The sequence below is a fragment of the Mustela erminea genome, chromosome 14 (assembly GCF_009829155.1).
Source record: "Mustela erminea isolate mMusErm1 chromosome 14, mMusErm1.Pri, whole genome shotgun sequence".
NCBI lineage: Eukaryota > Metazoa > Chordata > Mammalia > Carnivora > Mustelidae > Mustela > Mustela erminea.
In genome coordinates this window covers 91,119,605-91,133,598 of record NC_045627.1, presented here as the reverse complement: position 1 = coordinate 91,133,598, position 13,994 = coordinate 91,119,605, and the positions used below count along the sequence as shown (strand labels likewise).

At 61.8% G+C, this 13,994-nt stretch overlaps 1 protein-coding gene across 1 annotated transcript in view; it reads right to left on the bottom strand.

The window, feature by feature from the left end:
• Positions 1 to 2,380: 2,380 nt before the first annotated feature.
• Positions 2,381 to 13,994, bottom strand: part of LRRC27 (leucine rich repeat containing 27) — a 32,085-nt gene continuing 20,471 nt past the window's right edge. Inside the window, 5 exon segments of the mRNA XM_032312255.1 lie at positions 2,381 to 2,667; positions 2,669 to 2,734; positions 7,904 to 8,094; positions 8,097 to 8,251; positions 9,634 to 9,752. Of these exon segments, the coding sequence (XP_032168146.1) occupies positions 2,584 to 2,667; positions 2,669 to 2,734; positions 7,904 to 8,094; positions 8,097 to 8,251; positions 9,634 to 9,752 (615 nt within the window). The 3' untranslated portion in view covers positions 2,381 to 2,583.

Genomic DNA, 13,994 nt, shown 5'->3' with positions numbered 1-13,994 from the left:
CACAGCTCAGAGATGTCCTCACAGCCCATCTCGCTGAGGGCTCCGTCATGCCTCCTGCTCTCAGCCCCCAGGCCTCCCGAGGTCCCCTCCAGGCAGGTACCCCCTCGCCCACGCCCAGAAGGTCAGTGGGGGGGCAGTATCGCAGGGAGGGGCCTGTGCTGGTCCTTCGGAGCCAAGTCCAGGGGACAGCATTCCCAGGCACACACCCAACCTTCCTGCGGTGACAGCGGAAAACCTCTGGCCAGCCCTGGAGGTCCGGTCCCCCACGTCTGCACCGCGCTCCATCCGGCGACCCAGCGACCGCATCCCACCAGGAGGATGAGAACAGGGCCCCGCCGGGAGCACGGGGATGCGGGCCCCACGGGGAGGATAGGACGGGCCCGGCCGGGAGCACGGGCACGGGCATGGCAGGCCTCCCCTCCAGCGTTCCCCAGCAGGGAGAAAAGGAGGTCATGGTCTCATGCTGGGAGGTAGGGGTGTTTTCCCAGTGAGCTCTGGCTCCGCAGGGACGGGCCAACTGCTCCCAGCCCCATAATGTGCCTTTCTGTGCACGGGGACACACGCAGCCCCAAGCCCTGAGACCGTTCTGCCCTGTGGGGATGGTGCAAAGAGCCAGCCTTCGTCTGGACGCCCGAGAGGACAGACGCCAGGAGCCCCAGCGGCCCGTGCGCCCCACGGCCACCCCACTCAGTCCAGCAGCACCACCAGCCCCTGCTGACGCGGCAGGACCTCGTTCGACTCGGCCTCGGCCTGGGCCCCGCCCTGACCCTCACGCCGCAGCCTCGGTCTGGTCCAGCTCCTCTCAGCAGCCCGCCGTGCCCCGACCCTGAGCACCAGCTGTGCTTACCTGAAAGTACCTCTGCCCACGAGGCCTGTGGCCATGTCTTGGCCACGCTGCCACACCGGGGGCTTCTGAGACCCGGGTGCGGGGGCAGGAGCATTTCTCTTGGGCTGGCTGGTGGCCACGTGGGGGGCAGCGAAGGGCGCGTGCTCCCGACAGCATGGTGGCTGGTGGGAAGAGAGGGGCCCCAGCCGTGGGCCAGGCATGACCCTCCCGAGGCCCCGGCCTCTGAGGAAGCCTAGGACGTCACGATGCAGGTGCCTGGTCGAGGTGGGCGGGCAGACGCCCCCGACGACGGCCTATGGGGTGGCCCTGCCCTGGGCTGCGGGCAGGCAGTCGCCCTCCTTGGTGCGTGCCCCGGGAGAGCCCAGCCTCTGCCCTGCCGGCCGCCGAGCCCCAGAACCAACCCGAGGCGCCACCTGCAGGAAAGCTGGGGTCACGGCCCCGAGACCGGCTGGGTATGTGCGCGGGGCCATGGCTCTGCTCCGGGAGCAGGCCCCGGGGTGGGGACACCTGGCCACGGGCCCCACCGTCCCAACTCCCAGCACGATCTCTGCTCCCTGCCGGGGGCTCCTGGCCCTTCCTTCACCTCTTCCTCCCTCCCCCTCCCAGGGCTGCAGGGCAGAGGAGGGGGTCCTAGGACACACCATCCAGGCCGTCAGGCGCAGGAACTAGGGAAGGGGAGACCTGATCACGCAGCAGGGGGGCACCAAGATGTCCGTCAGGGGCCAGGAAGGGCTCCCCTGCCCTAGGCCAAGTCTACAAGGCCCGGGTCAGGAGCAGGGCCAAGCTAGGACAGGCCTCTAGTCTGGCCCCTACTGCCCCGAACTCCTGCAGCGTCGCAAGGCACAGCCAGTGGGCTCTGCGCGCCGGGACCGTCACCCCAACAGTTCTTAGGGGGAGGGAGGCGGAGACCGCCGGCTAAGCCAAGGGAGGGGTGAGGGGCGGCCCCGGGACGGCAGCCTCTGCCCCAGGCTCCCTCCCCTCTAGGCCAATCCACCCGCCGCCCCTGTGTGGAGCTTGGGGGTGGGGCCAGCTCCGGAGGCTGTGCGGGGTCCCCGGGTGAGAGATGAGCTGGTGCTGGTCCCCTCAAGGGCAGCCGCACGGGAACAGCACACCAGGGTCTGGTGGGGGTCACTGGACCCAAGGCCTGGTCTAACCACCTCCCTCCCACCCAGAGGTCAAGGAGCTGAAAAGTCAAATGAAGGACATTTTCAAGGTTAAGGCCTGGAATTTAACGCTCAACCAGCCGGCCCTGCAGAGACGAAACCGGGCCGGGCCTGCCCGGCGTGGGTGAGGCTGGCTGGGAAGGGCGGGGGCCGAGGTGCGCCAGCAGGAATGGGAGACCGCGGGAGAGCAGCAGTGTAGGGGCTGGGGGGGGCAGGGAGGGCGCTCACGGACCTCCAACCCTCCCCCCGCCGAAACGCAGGAGTCCGCGGACACGAGGTCACATGGGTGACCGGGGCGGCAGGGGTGCGGGGCACAGGGGCTGACACGCAAACACGCCGCCCGCCTGACGGGCAGAGACAGGGGCCCGGGAGGGAAATCGCACAGCCGGTTCCCAGACTCTCTTTTATTCCAGCTTAAACCCTGCACAGCCTCCAAAGAGCCGCAGACAAGGCCGTGAGAGGCAGCCCTGGTGGCGTCGGACCCCCTGGACGCCCGTGGAAGGGGCCCCGGTGAGCTCCGGAGCGGGACTGAAGGTTCCGGCACAAGCGACTGTCGGGGTCCTCGGACGCAGACTACTTCAGGTCACACCACGTACCGCAAGGCCGGGAGGCAGGCGGCCAGAGTGGCCGGTGTCCGGCGAGAGCGCCCAGCGCCCAGCCGGCGGCTTCGCGTCCAAGTCGGCCCCAGGCTCACGTGCCTCGCATCGTCCTGCGGCTTTCTAGCCTTTGGGGAGAAAGGGAGGGGTGAGAGTGAGCGGGCTGCGGGGCCTGCGCGAAGGCAGGGCTGCGGTCCAGACCCACGGACGGGCGCACAGGCCAGGAGCACTCTGGCCCCGGAGCCAGAGCCCGCCTTCCCCGAGGGGCCTACTTGTCCCGGGGCTGCTGAGCACGCCCTCTGTCCCTCGGAGCACAGCAGTCTCTTCGGTCAGCCGTGAGCTGCTCCTCCCGGGGTCCCCGTCAGGGCCCTGCCTGGCCCCTTGGCCGGCAGCTGTTGGAGTAAGCGCCCGGTGACGGAGGGATAGAGGCTCTCCTGCTCGCACGGCCAGGGTCGGCCCCCTCCCTGCCCACGATCCCCCTCCAGATCACGCCTGACCCGGGAGGGCAGGGCTGCAACTGCCCCCTCGCCCCACAGACACAGCCACAGGACCCGGGGTCCCTGACCGCTGAGGGAGATCCCACGTTCCTCGCCAGTCCCCTGGGCCCTTGGGGGGATGGAGTGGCCAGCATGGCGGAGCAGGTCTTTCCTGCCTCTGCCCTGAGAGACGCCGGCCAGTGGGAACCTGTGTTTGCTGCACTGTGCCTGTCCCATCCCCCAAGGAGGGGCCCGTCCTCCGAGCTCCCCTGTGTTCCTCTGTTCGGCCTCCCTGGGGTGTGACCTGGACGCCGCCTGCAGCCCAGCACAGGAGGTCCCCGCGCATAGAGCCATCACAGCCGGGGGTGACGGGGACGTTCAGGCAATGTCACGAAGACTAGGAGAGCTCTCACCTGTCCACTGTGGCACGTGGGATTCGGGGCGCCAGCGCTGCACGGCCCCAAATCCGCCGGTAACTCTTCATTCCCCCACACTTCGCGAAGAGCCCACTACTGGCCAGAGCCACGGTCCACTAGTACATGCTGTGTGCGCCGTGTGGGTTCTCCTGGGAACAATGACCCTTACTGCACCCCCAGAGATCACACGCCCCGCGAGGGGGCACCGGGCTTGCCCCCGGGGCGACTGTAGCTGCTGCCCATCCAGCGGTGTCCACCGCAGACCGCTTCTTCCCCGTAGAAATCGGCCTTGTCTGTGGATTAAGAACTGCTCCTTCGGAAGGCTTCCCTCGTCTTTGACACACCCGTGACGGCGTCCGCAATGTCCTCCGCCCTTGGCCGGGTGCTCAGCCTCCTCTGCCTGCCCAGGAGACACCCTGCAGGCTCCTCGCCGCACTCCGGCTTGGTGACCCGCACAGTGGGTGGCCTGGGGGCTCCCAGGCGCTCTCTTGGTCGGTGTCTTTTGTTCTGGAATATCTACTCCTCTTTCCCGCTCTGCTGCCTTGTTTGGAGAAACGCGTTCTGCGGTGGCTTCCCGAGGAAAGCTGTGTGGAAAGTGCTGTGTCTGCGACCCTGCCCGCGAATGCCCCGGGCCTCTGCGGGCCCCTGGCCTGGGGACTGGAGCACAGCACCCCCCCCCCCCCGGGGAGGAGTCCACTCCGGCTCCTCTCTCCCGGCCCTTCCCGTGCGCCCTCCTCCCGTCAGCAATCTCAGGTCTCAGTTTCAGATCAGAAAGCAGAGGCTTCCTTCCTGCAGAGCGGTCTTCATGGCCCCCCGCCGGAATTGACGGGGTGTGTTGTCACCTGGGGTCCGCAGTGCCCGCCAGGGCTCATTCTTGTGTTGGACAGTGGCAGGTGTCCGTCACTGCGCGGTCACAGTGGCTCCGCTGCCCTGAGCGCCCTGCTCCTCCCTCCCGGCAACCACCGGTCCTCCTGTGTCTGCAGAGTTGGGCCTTTTCCAGAACGTCAGACAGCCGTCACCTTCTCCGCTTGGCTCTCTCACCTGGTAACGTGCATTTGTGGTTCCCTCAGGTCTCTCTATGGCATGGTAGCTCATTCCTTTTTAACACCAGATGACATTCCGTGGGACCCGCAGACAGGGCGTCTCGACTGTTCCTGGTGACGGAGTAAAGCTGCTGCAGACATCCGTGAGCAGCTTTAGCGGGGACCGAAGTTTTCAGCTCTTCAGGTAACTGCCAAGGAGCACAACTGCTGAGTCTCCAGGTAAGAGTACATTTGATTCTGTAACAAATTACCAAACTGTTGTCCCAAGTGCTGGCACTTGGGACGTCCCGCGTCCCCACCAGCGGTGAACGAGAGCTGCTGCTGCTGCTCCTACCCTCACCGGCCTCTGGCGGGTCAGTGACTAGGGTTAGAGCCGTCCGCACGCATGCGAGTGCTATCTCTTCCTTTTAACGTGCAGTCCCCTAATGACGTACACTAGCGGCATCTTTTCCAGCACTTCATGCCTCTGCATCTTTTTTGGTGAGGCGTCTGCTCAGACCGGATGCTTGAGCTCTGTTTTCTTTCTACAGTCTGGGTAGCAGCCCTTTATCCAGTGATGTGTTTTACAAGTATTTTCTCCAAGTTTCTGTCTTGTCTTGTTCTTTTCACAGCATCTTTCGTAGAGAAAACATTTTATATTTTAAAAGAAGTCAAGTTATCAATTTTTTGTGCAATACCTTTGGTGTTGTTCTATGTAAAAACTCCCTGCCAGCCCGAGGTCACCTGCCCTTTCTCCTGTTGTATTTCCCAGCGTTGCCGTTTCACGTCTTACCTTGTGGTCTGTGATGCGCTTTGGGTCAGCTTCCGTGACGGTGCGCGGTCTGGCTCTCGACTCCTTGTCTCGCACGTGTCCCAGCACCATCTGCTGAAGACGCCGCCTTCGCTCCGTCGAACGTCAGTCACTGCCCTCCCTGGGTCTGTTTCTCTGACCCAGTGGCCCGTCTGTCTACTTTTTCACCAACGCCACAGCGTCCTGATTACCGCACTTCGCAGGGAGCCTTGAGGCCGGGGAACGCCAGTCTCCGACCTTGTGCCTCCCCTTCAGTGTCCGTGTGATTCTGAGCCGTGTGTCCTCTCCATCCAAACGTCAGCATCGGCGGTCGACCGCCGCAGCACAGCTTGCTGGGATCTTGACTGGGACGGTGTTGAATCTCTGGTCTCCCCATCCATGAACATGGGATTCCTCTCCACTCACTTGGTTCTTTGATTTTGGCATCAGAGTTTTGTTTTCTCGGATGGATCCTGACATATTTTGTTAGATTTGTATCTAGCACCAGGTTCTTAAATTCAAATCCCAGTCAGTTGCGGACGTACTGGTAAGCAATTGGCTATTATATATTAATCTTAGACCCCGCAATGTGGCCATGACCACTTCTTAGTTGCAGGAATTTTTTGTCAATTCTTTTGGGTTTTCTACATAGACAATGATGTCATTTGAAAACAAAAACAGTTGTAGCTCTTGCTTCTTAATCTGTGTATCTTTTACTTTTCTTGTCTTGTTGCAAAAGCTAGGACTTCCCACATGATGCTGGAGAGATGTTCAGAAGCGCCGTCCCTGCCTTGTTCCTGACCTTCAGGGGAAAGGGTGGTTCTAGTTTCTCACCACGAAGGACGACGTTCACTGTAGCTGTACGTTCCTTATTAAGTCGAGGAAGTTCCACTGGTTTCCTTGTTTGCTAAAAGCTGTTATCACAGATAGGCGTTGGTTTTGTCAAATGTTCCTTTCTGCATCCACTAACACGATCATGTTATTTCTCTGCTTTATTGTTACATAAATTCACCTTCAAACGCTGAATCACCCTTGCACACCTGGGATAAACGGCACTTGGTCATGGTGTCTAATTCTTGTTATATGTTGTTAAGTTTCATTTGCTAATTTTTTTGAGGATTTTTTAAAAAGATTTTATTTATTTATTTGACAGAGAGAGAGATCACAAGTAGGCAGAGAGAGAGAAGGAAGCAGGCTCCCCGCTGAGCAGAGAGCCCAAATCGGGACTCGATCCCAAGACCCTGGGACCACGACCCGAGCCGGAGGCAGAGGCTTCACCCACTGAGCCACCAGGCGCCCCCTTCTGAGGATTTTTGCATCAACGTTCGGGAGAAACTGTAGTTCTTCTGTCATGTGACACCTTTGTTCTGATATCAGGGAAAAGCGCGCTTCGTGGAACGAGTGATGATTTTTTTCTCTCCGCCTGTGTTTTCTGGAAGGGATTATAGAGAGCGGGTATGATTTCTTCCTTAAATGTTTGATAGAATTCACCAGCGAACCCAGTGGAAAATTATTACTGATTCAATTTCTGTAATGGCTAGCCATCCATTCAGATCATCTATTCCTCCTTGTGTGGGCTCTGGCGGGTGGCGTCTTTCTGGGAACTGGCCCATTTCATGTTAGGTTATCAGGCTTGTGAGCACAGAGCTCTTCCTAACACCAAACAGACTTTCGCTCCACAATGTGAAGCTTGAGACACAGACGTTTAGAAGCCGTAGGTTGGGTTCGGGGTATTTAAGGAGGAGGTTACAGCTGTAGACAACGGATCTGGAGAGAATAAAGCTGACCCGAGGGCAGGAACAGTTCTCGGGGCTGGGAAGGAAAAGATTCTGAGAGGAGGGGAGAGTCTGATGGGGGGATCCCCATGGCACGGCCCAGGCCCTCTGCCTGCACTCCCTCTTCCCCTGCCCCTCCCCAGGCCCACGGAGACAGGTGACAATGGAGCTGTCCGACGGGCTCTGCGGGCAGCTTCGGTGCGGAGCCGCTGCATTAGGGGTGAGACCCGCAGGCCAGAGCGCGGGCGGCCGGGAAGAGCAGGCAGGCTCTCCTACACCCGTGGGCAGCAAGGGCACAGAAGCATCTGGGTCAGCCCACACAGATTCTCTGAGTCAGTCACTCTAGGGAGGGAGCATCTGGGTGGGTAACTGCATCGTTCAGGGTGGGAAGCTGCCATCACTCTCATGACCCCGACCCCTTCTGCACACACAGCAGGCACCTACCAGGACCTGCAGACGGACGCACATGGCCAGCGGCTGCGTAAGAAGAGGCCGGCCTCCGCACTCCGCACCACACCAACACCGGCGAGCCTGCGGCCTGGCCGCATCTCTCACGGCCCCACCAGGCTCTGCTGGGCACGAAGCGTCAGCGAGGACCCCACAGGCGTGTCCCTCGCGTCTCCACTGATCACGTGGTGGCACAATGCATCTGTGGGCTCGGTTGCCGCGGAAACACTCCCCTGTCCTCTAACCGGGATCCCGGGCAAGCCGGGAAACGGTCCCGTGATCAGAGAGAACACGTGCTATGAAAAGGTGTGGCTCGTTCCCAGATTCTTCCCAGAACAGTTTATTTTTACGCACAGCCGACAAATACTCACATCCTCCCAGTCCTGTGCGGCAGGCCCGATTTCCTCGAGGAGCTCCATCCCCTGAAACCGACCTCTGCGCTTGTGTGCTTTCTGAGGCTGCTGTTTCGGGTTTTCTTCCGGACACCCCTCTCGGAGGGCGCTGGGGACACGAAGGGTGAGGGAGAGGACTTTACACGTCGTGTCGAGTCGCAGCGACTCCTTGCCCACACAGGGGAGAACATGTTGCTTTTCCCTCCAGGCCACCCGTGGTCCCGGGACTCAGGAACAGTCATGACGCGCGACGGCGCAGTCACGGTGGGGCCACGAGAGGCCACGAGAGGCCACCTGCTCCCCCTCCCGGCAGCAGCTCGGACAGGCCTAGGTGTTTAGAAGCGGCGAGATCACACACTGTGTTGTCAACTTCAAGTCTAGGTAAGAAACGACACGTTCAGGACCGAAAGCTACACGCAGGGGAAGGTCTCTGTCTTTGTAGGAAACACAGAGTTGTAGCAGATCCTTAAACAGGATGTATTAGACCAGGATTTTAGACACACTGGCTCTGCTAACATCAGGGGTTTGGATGATACATATTCTTGTCCTTAAATACAAGGACACTGAGAGGGCAGAGCCTTCTGGAGGGCGTGCGGCAGGGGCAGCAGTGCCCGGCGTGCACCCTGGCCGTGGGCGTGTGGCAGGGGCGGCAGTGCCCGGCGTGCACCCTGGCCGTGGAGCCGGCACTGAGTCTGCTGGGAATGCAACCAGCTCCTCCTGGCCGGGTCCCTCCCTGAAGGCCCGGCCCCACCCCTGCAGCAGGGTCTATGCTGGCTTGGCAAGCTCCTCCCAGCAGCCCCCCAACCCTGCCCCACAGAGACCTCGAGTGTCCACACCTCTGACCCTGACTACAGGGTGGTCGGAGGCCGGGGCTCTCTGACAGCGACACTCATGAGCTGTGAAGGGACATTTGCTGTCCGTGTTCATCTAAATCATTCCACGTGGCCGGAGGTTCATCCCATGTGCGGACCGGCGAGACTGTCCCCAAGTGTTCCAGGCACGAAGGAGGCATAACTCCCCAGAAAGAACAGCCCTTCGCAGTTCACGCGTCCCAGGCCTCTCGTGCCACACCTAGTGTGCAGCGCACTGGAACACACAGCACGTGCAGGCCAGGCGGTCGGGCCGGTCCCCTGGCAAGGCCCCCCACACCCACAGCTCACTTCCACTTGGGCTTTTGGTGCCCAGAGCGGGGCTGGTGCAGGTCAGAAGGGAGGAGCTGGAGAAGCATGAAGGGCCCAGGAGACAGTGCCCAAGCCCCGGGGTCTTCTAGCAGTGTCCCCGGCTGCCCGTAGCCCCCCAGCGAGTCTGGGGGGAGGTGCTGGGTGCAGAGCAGTGGAATCATAGCTCAGTGCCTCGTGTGCAGAGGCAAGAAGTGAGCGGTTCCTTGGCAAAATGCACGTGTGCACAGATTTAGTTCGGGTGGGTCATCGTGCCAACAGCGCCTGGCAGCGGCTGGGGACGGGTGAGGGGCTCAGCGGGCATTCCCGGGGGCCACAGGCTAGGTCGGCATCGGGACTGAGCAAGCACGCCCCCGCAGCGTGAACACAGGTGACGACAGAGACGCAGGCCCCCCAGCAGCCGTGGTCGCTGCAGGGGAGCGTAGGGACTGCCCCCACTCCCTGGAGCAGGCAGGTGGCCGGGCCCTCGTTAGCTGCCCAGGAGCACTGCACGGTGGGGGCGTCTGCGTAACTTGGACCCTGGGTACCAACCTCTTGTCTTTACTTGCTTTTGATGACTTCTCTCTGCTTGACCTCACTTTTCCAGATGGATCTGCTGGCATCTTCTCATTGTCTGTCAAATCCACGGCAACGGGAAACTTTGAGCCCACCTGGGAGAACATCAGATGTTTTGAGGAATCTGCGGGAGCACTGCCGCCCACACAGAGCCCGGTGCCCGGCGGTGCCCATCCTGCCTCCACGGGCAGCCGTCTCGAGGAAGCCACGCGCCACCCACTCCTGCCCCAGTCGGCCAGACGCGGGCCGTGGGAGAGCAGGATGGCTGGCCCGGGGATGCCAGGAGGGCCAGGAAGTGGGTCCCTGCCCGAAGTTCGGTCACGTGTATGACAGGCCCCAAGTCCCTGCCGTGGACGCAGCTGTTTCCGGCTGCTGAGTTTCAGGTGAGTGCAAGCGCTCGCGCACTGCTGAGAGGCCGAGAGAAGGGAGGTCACGTCCTCGCCGAGCCGATGCGCGAGTTCGCGGCTCGGCGATGAAGGACCTCATGCACCCACACAAATAAATGCTGAAGACCCCAGAGCAGGGCTTCAGTGTTGGCTTTTTGGGACATAGCGCACTACGATTCCAAGTGAAGACCTCAGCGACCAGGGGACCCGGGTGGAGAGGAGAGAGAGATCTTGACTATTCCCCCCACTCCTGGGAGTGACGTCCGAGAGCAAGACTGATCCCTCCCCAGCACAGGGGCACAGACCTGTGTGTGTGTGCCTGTGCGCATGCACCTGTGTGTGTACCGGTGTGTGCATGTACCCGTGCGCTCGTGTGTGTGCACCTGTGCGCACCCCTGCCTGTGTAGCTCTGCGCGTACCTGACTGCGCCTGTGTGCGCACCTGTGCCCGGGGATCTGCGTGTGTGTATGTGTGTGTGTGTGTGTGTGTGCGCGCGCGCGTCTTCAGTGCAGCTGTGTGTGCACCTGTGCCCAGGGATCTGTGTGTGCGTGTGCACCTGTGTGTGCACCTGCAGGTGTTTGTGCTTCTGTGTGCCTGCCTGTGAGGAGGCTCGTGCCTCCGGCTGTCAGGACGTTGGGCAGGACAGGGCAGTACAGGAGTGTGGAGGGCAGGGCGGGCTCTGGCCTTACCCGGCCGCCTCCCGCAGGTGTCTCAGTGGGATCGGCGTCGCGCTTACCCAGACCGTGCCCGCAGCGGTCTCACAAGCGCGGCACCTCTAAGTGGATTGCGGGCACCTGGTCTGTCTGGTCGCCCCATGCCTGACCCTTAGAAGACGCGTAACCCCCTCCCCGCGGCAGGGGCAGAGTGAGAGCAGCTGACGCACTTTCACATAACGAGGACTTCCCGAAACCTTATTCCAACAGGAAGAAAAGAACAAACGTAAATTCGCTAAGTGCTTTTCAAAGTCTGACACACAACTTCGTTTTGTTTAACATAAAAGTACATTCCTCGAAAAGAAGCCTCAGCCACGCTTTACCATCTGTAAAGTCTGCAAAAGACTTTCCAGCTCCCCAGCCGTCTGCCGAGAGCAAGGCCTCGGGGCCGGGTGGGGAAACACCGGCGGCTGGGTGGCGCCTGTCCGTCCCTTCCCCCGCAGGCCCTCAGCCCTTCCGCGGGGTGGGAGGTCAGCGGCCCGCGAGGACCGCCCAGAGCCTGATGCAGCCGCGTCTTGGGGAGGCCGCGCAGGGCTGGCTCCCTGGGAGGCGGTCACCTGGCAGAGGACCGCACAGTCCCCAGGCGTGTGTGTCCGCGTGCGGACGCCTGAGCCGGCCGAGCCACCATCAGCTTCCCCTCTGGGGACTGCCCGGGCCCACTTTTCTACCAGATTCTTTAATTTAAAAGTCTGTTTGTGGTCACTCTTCATAGATAACTTGTCTCAGAATATGTTACAAAGATGTTCCTCTATCTTTCGACTTTGTGGTACTTCAGTCCATCTACAAGGATCATCTCAATGAACCTAGAATTTTCCGTCGTCAGTCCCAGAGCTTCTGTGCAAAACTTCATGTCGCTCCAGGTCATACAAACACTCCTGTTGCCAGGCTAGGAAACGCAACGGTGACTGTGTTCCGTATCTCCACGTGGCGCCCAGCTCTGCAGCACGGGGTGACCTTCTCGCAGAGCGTCACGGGAGTCGTATTTCCAACCAGAGTTAACCTGCAAGAAGTTAGCTCCAGCGATGCCGCCTGTGGGCACAGCCCCCAAGGCCGAGCGCAGGGACTCCAACAGGTGTCTGCACCCCGTGTTCACAGCGGCCACAGGGGCAGCGACCCCAGCACCCAGCATGGACGAAAGGATGGGGTGTCGGGTGTCCCGCAGCCTTGAGAGGAGGGACAGGCTGGCACCTTGGGGACACCCGACCTCAGCAGAACAAAAACAGCTGTTTCTCGCCGGGCCGGACGACGAGGTGGCCAGGGGAGAAGCGGGGAGAGAGGGGCTGGTGGGGGCAGAGAGCGCGAGTCCCTCCAGGAGCTGGGGGCACCAAGGGAGGGCCTGGGCGGTGAGGCTCCCTGTAGAATGCTGCCCGGCCCGGACCCCGGCCTTGGGTCTCGGGGAAGCTGGTGGAAGGGGGGGTCTGTGTGCCACAGCAAAGTGCCCGCGAGGCTAGGAGCAGCAGACGTGGGGCCGCAGAGGGGGCAGCTGGCAGAAGTCCCTGCTCTGCCAGTGGAGGACACAACCAGGGCACGTGTGGGGGTACTGGCCCGTCTGGTGGCCTCTCTCTTCTCAAGGTCACCTGCTAAGTGAATGGTAAAGCCCAGAGGAGCAGTCAGGCTTGGCAAGGTCGGGGTAAGAAGGGGTGCGTCAGAGGGCAAGGGGAGGCCAGAGTGCTCCCACCCCACAGCTAGCAGGGCCCCCCCCACCAGCAGAGCTGGGGAGCCCTGGGTGGGGCTGAGAAGGGACAGCTGGGCATGTGCAGAGTCCTGTTTCCAGGCAGGACCTGGGTGACAATAGGGCGCAGGCACTGGGCTGGGGTGGCGCCGGCAGTCTTGGGGCTCAGGGAGGGCAGGGCCGGACCTAAGACCGGTCCAGCGGCACGTGGCAGCACTGGGCATGGACCGGCTGGTGGTCTGAAAGCATTTATTTCCTAACGGCTCTTGGCAGCGGTCCTGTCTTGTGGTCGTGCTGCGTCCTGGTCCCTGAAGGACACATACTAAGTGTCTGCAGGGGCAATGACACGACGCGTGGGGCTAACTCTCTCGGCCGCGGCGTACGGGGAGAGGGTCTGCAGAACCCCACGAGGCACCTGGCCCTTGCGTCACCCTCCTCTGTCCCATGTGCTTGGAAATTCCCATCAACGCGGGCAAGTGTGTTGTAGCCTCGGCAAGGCGAGGGCCTCCTGTGCGGGCAGGGACGCAGGGGCGGCGGCCCCCTGGGCAGGTGTGTCAGCTCGGACGAGAACATGCCCTGTGCTGAGGCCAGCGGCTGGGCGCTTTCTCCGGGCTCAGCTCTCACGGCTCCCGGAACCCTTACCTCCCTGCCCATGGTGGGCCGGCTCCCAGCTCGCAGGGTAGCATCTCCAGCCGGCAGCCCACAGCCCGGCTCCAGCCTGACGCCGGCCCCGAGGGTGGCACAGGCCCCCCAGGAGCAGGGCTCGGTCCCTCAGGCCGGGCTGCCCCCCATGCTGTCGGCTGACCAGCAGGGCTCCCACCACCCCACGGGGTCAAGAACTCGCCAGAGTGGAACTCAGACACACCCGCTCACGCGAACCGCCCGTCCCAGAGACTCTGAGGAAAAGCTTCCGGAAGCGCCGCACAGAGCGAGGCCCAGGGACAGGCGTGGAGCCGCAGCCCCACTGCGGTGACCAGTCGCGGGGCCAGGCCACTAGGGCCCCTCCCTGAGACCCCCGCCTGCGGAGACTCAGCTGTGCTCCCCGGGTCTCGTTATGAATAAGGAGACATGCCAACAGCCCTGGTCCCACGGGGTGTCACAGCCTTGGGACAAGGAACACACGTGTCCTCGTCAGGCCACAGCATACGCTCTCACAGACCAGCGTGAGTCTCTGCTGTCTCCACCTGGGCTGTTTTAACTGGTAGGAACTCGGAGAAACGCCAGTCGGTAGGTACCAGGCCAACTCGTCCTTCTCGGCAGCCACAGGGGTAACCCGTAACTGGGGTACTTAGGGCCACACAGCCCCCCGCTTTCCCAAGTGTCCAACTTTTTGCAATAACGAAGCTCTGAAGATGTTCTTTAGAGCGTCTGCCTGTGCAAGTCTGTTCTGAAGATGACGAAACTCGAGTTTTGAATGTTTATGGGACAGAGGGGACAGGACGCGGACCGCGAAGACCCCATGACAGCAGCAGGCGTGTGCGCCGGGCAGCAGTAGAGGGCAGCCCGCCCCCAGCGCGGGGAAGGTGACGGGTGGGAAGCGTGGTCTCCTTCAAACTTGCTTCGGCT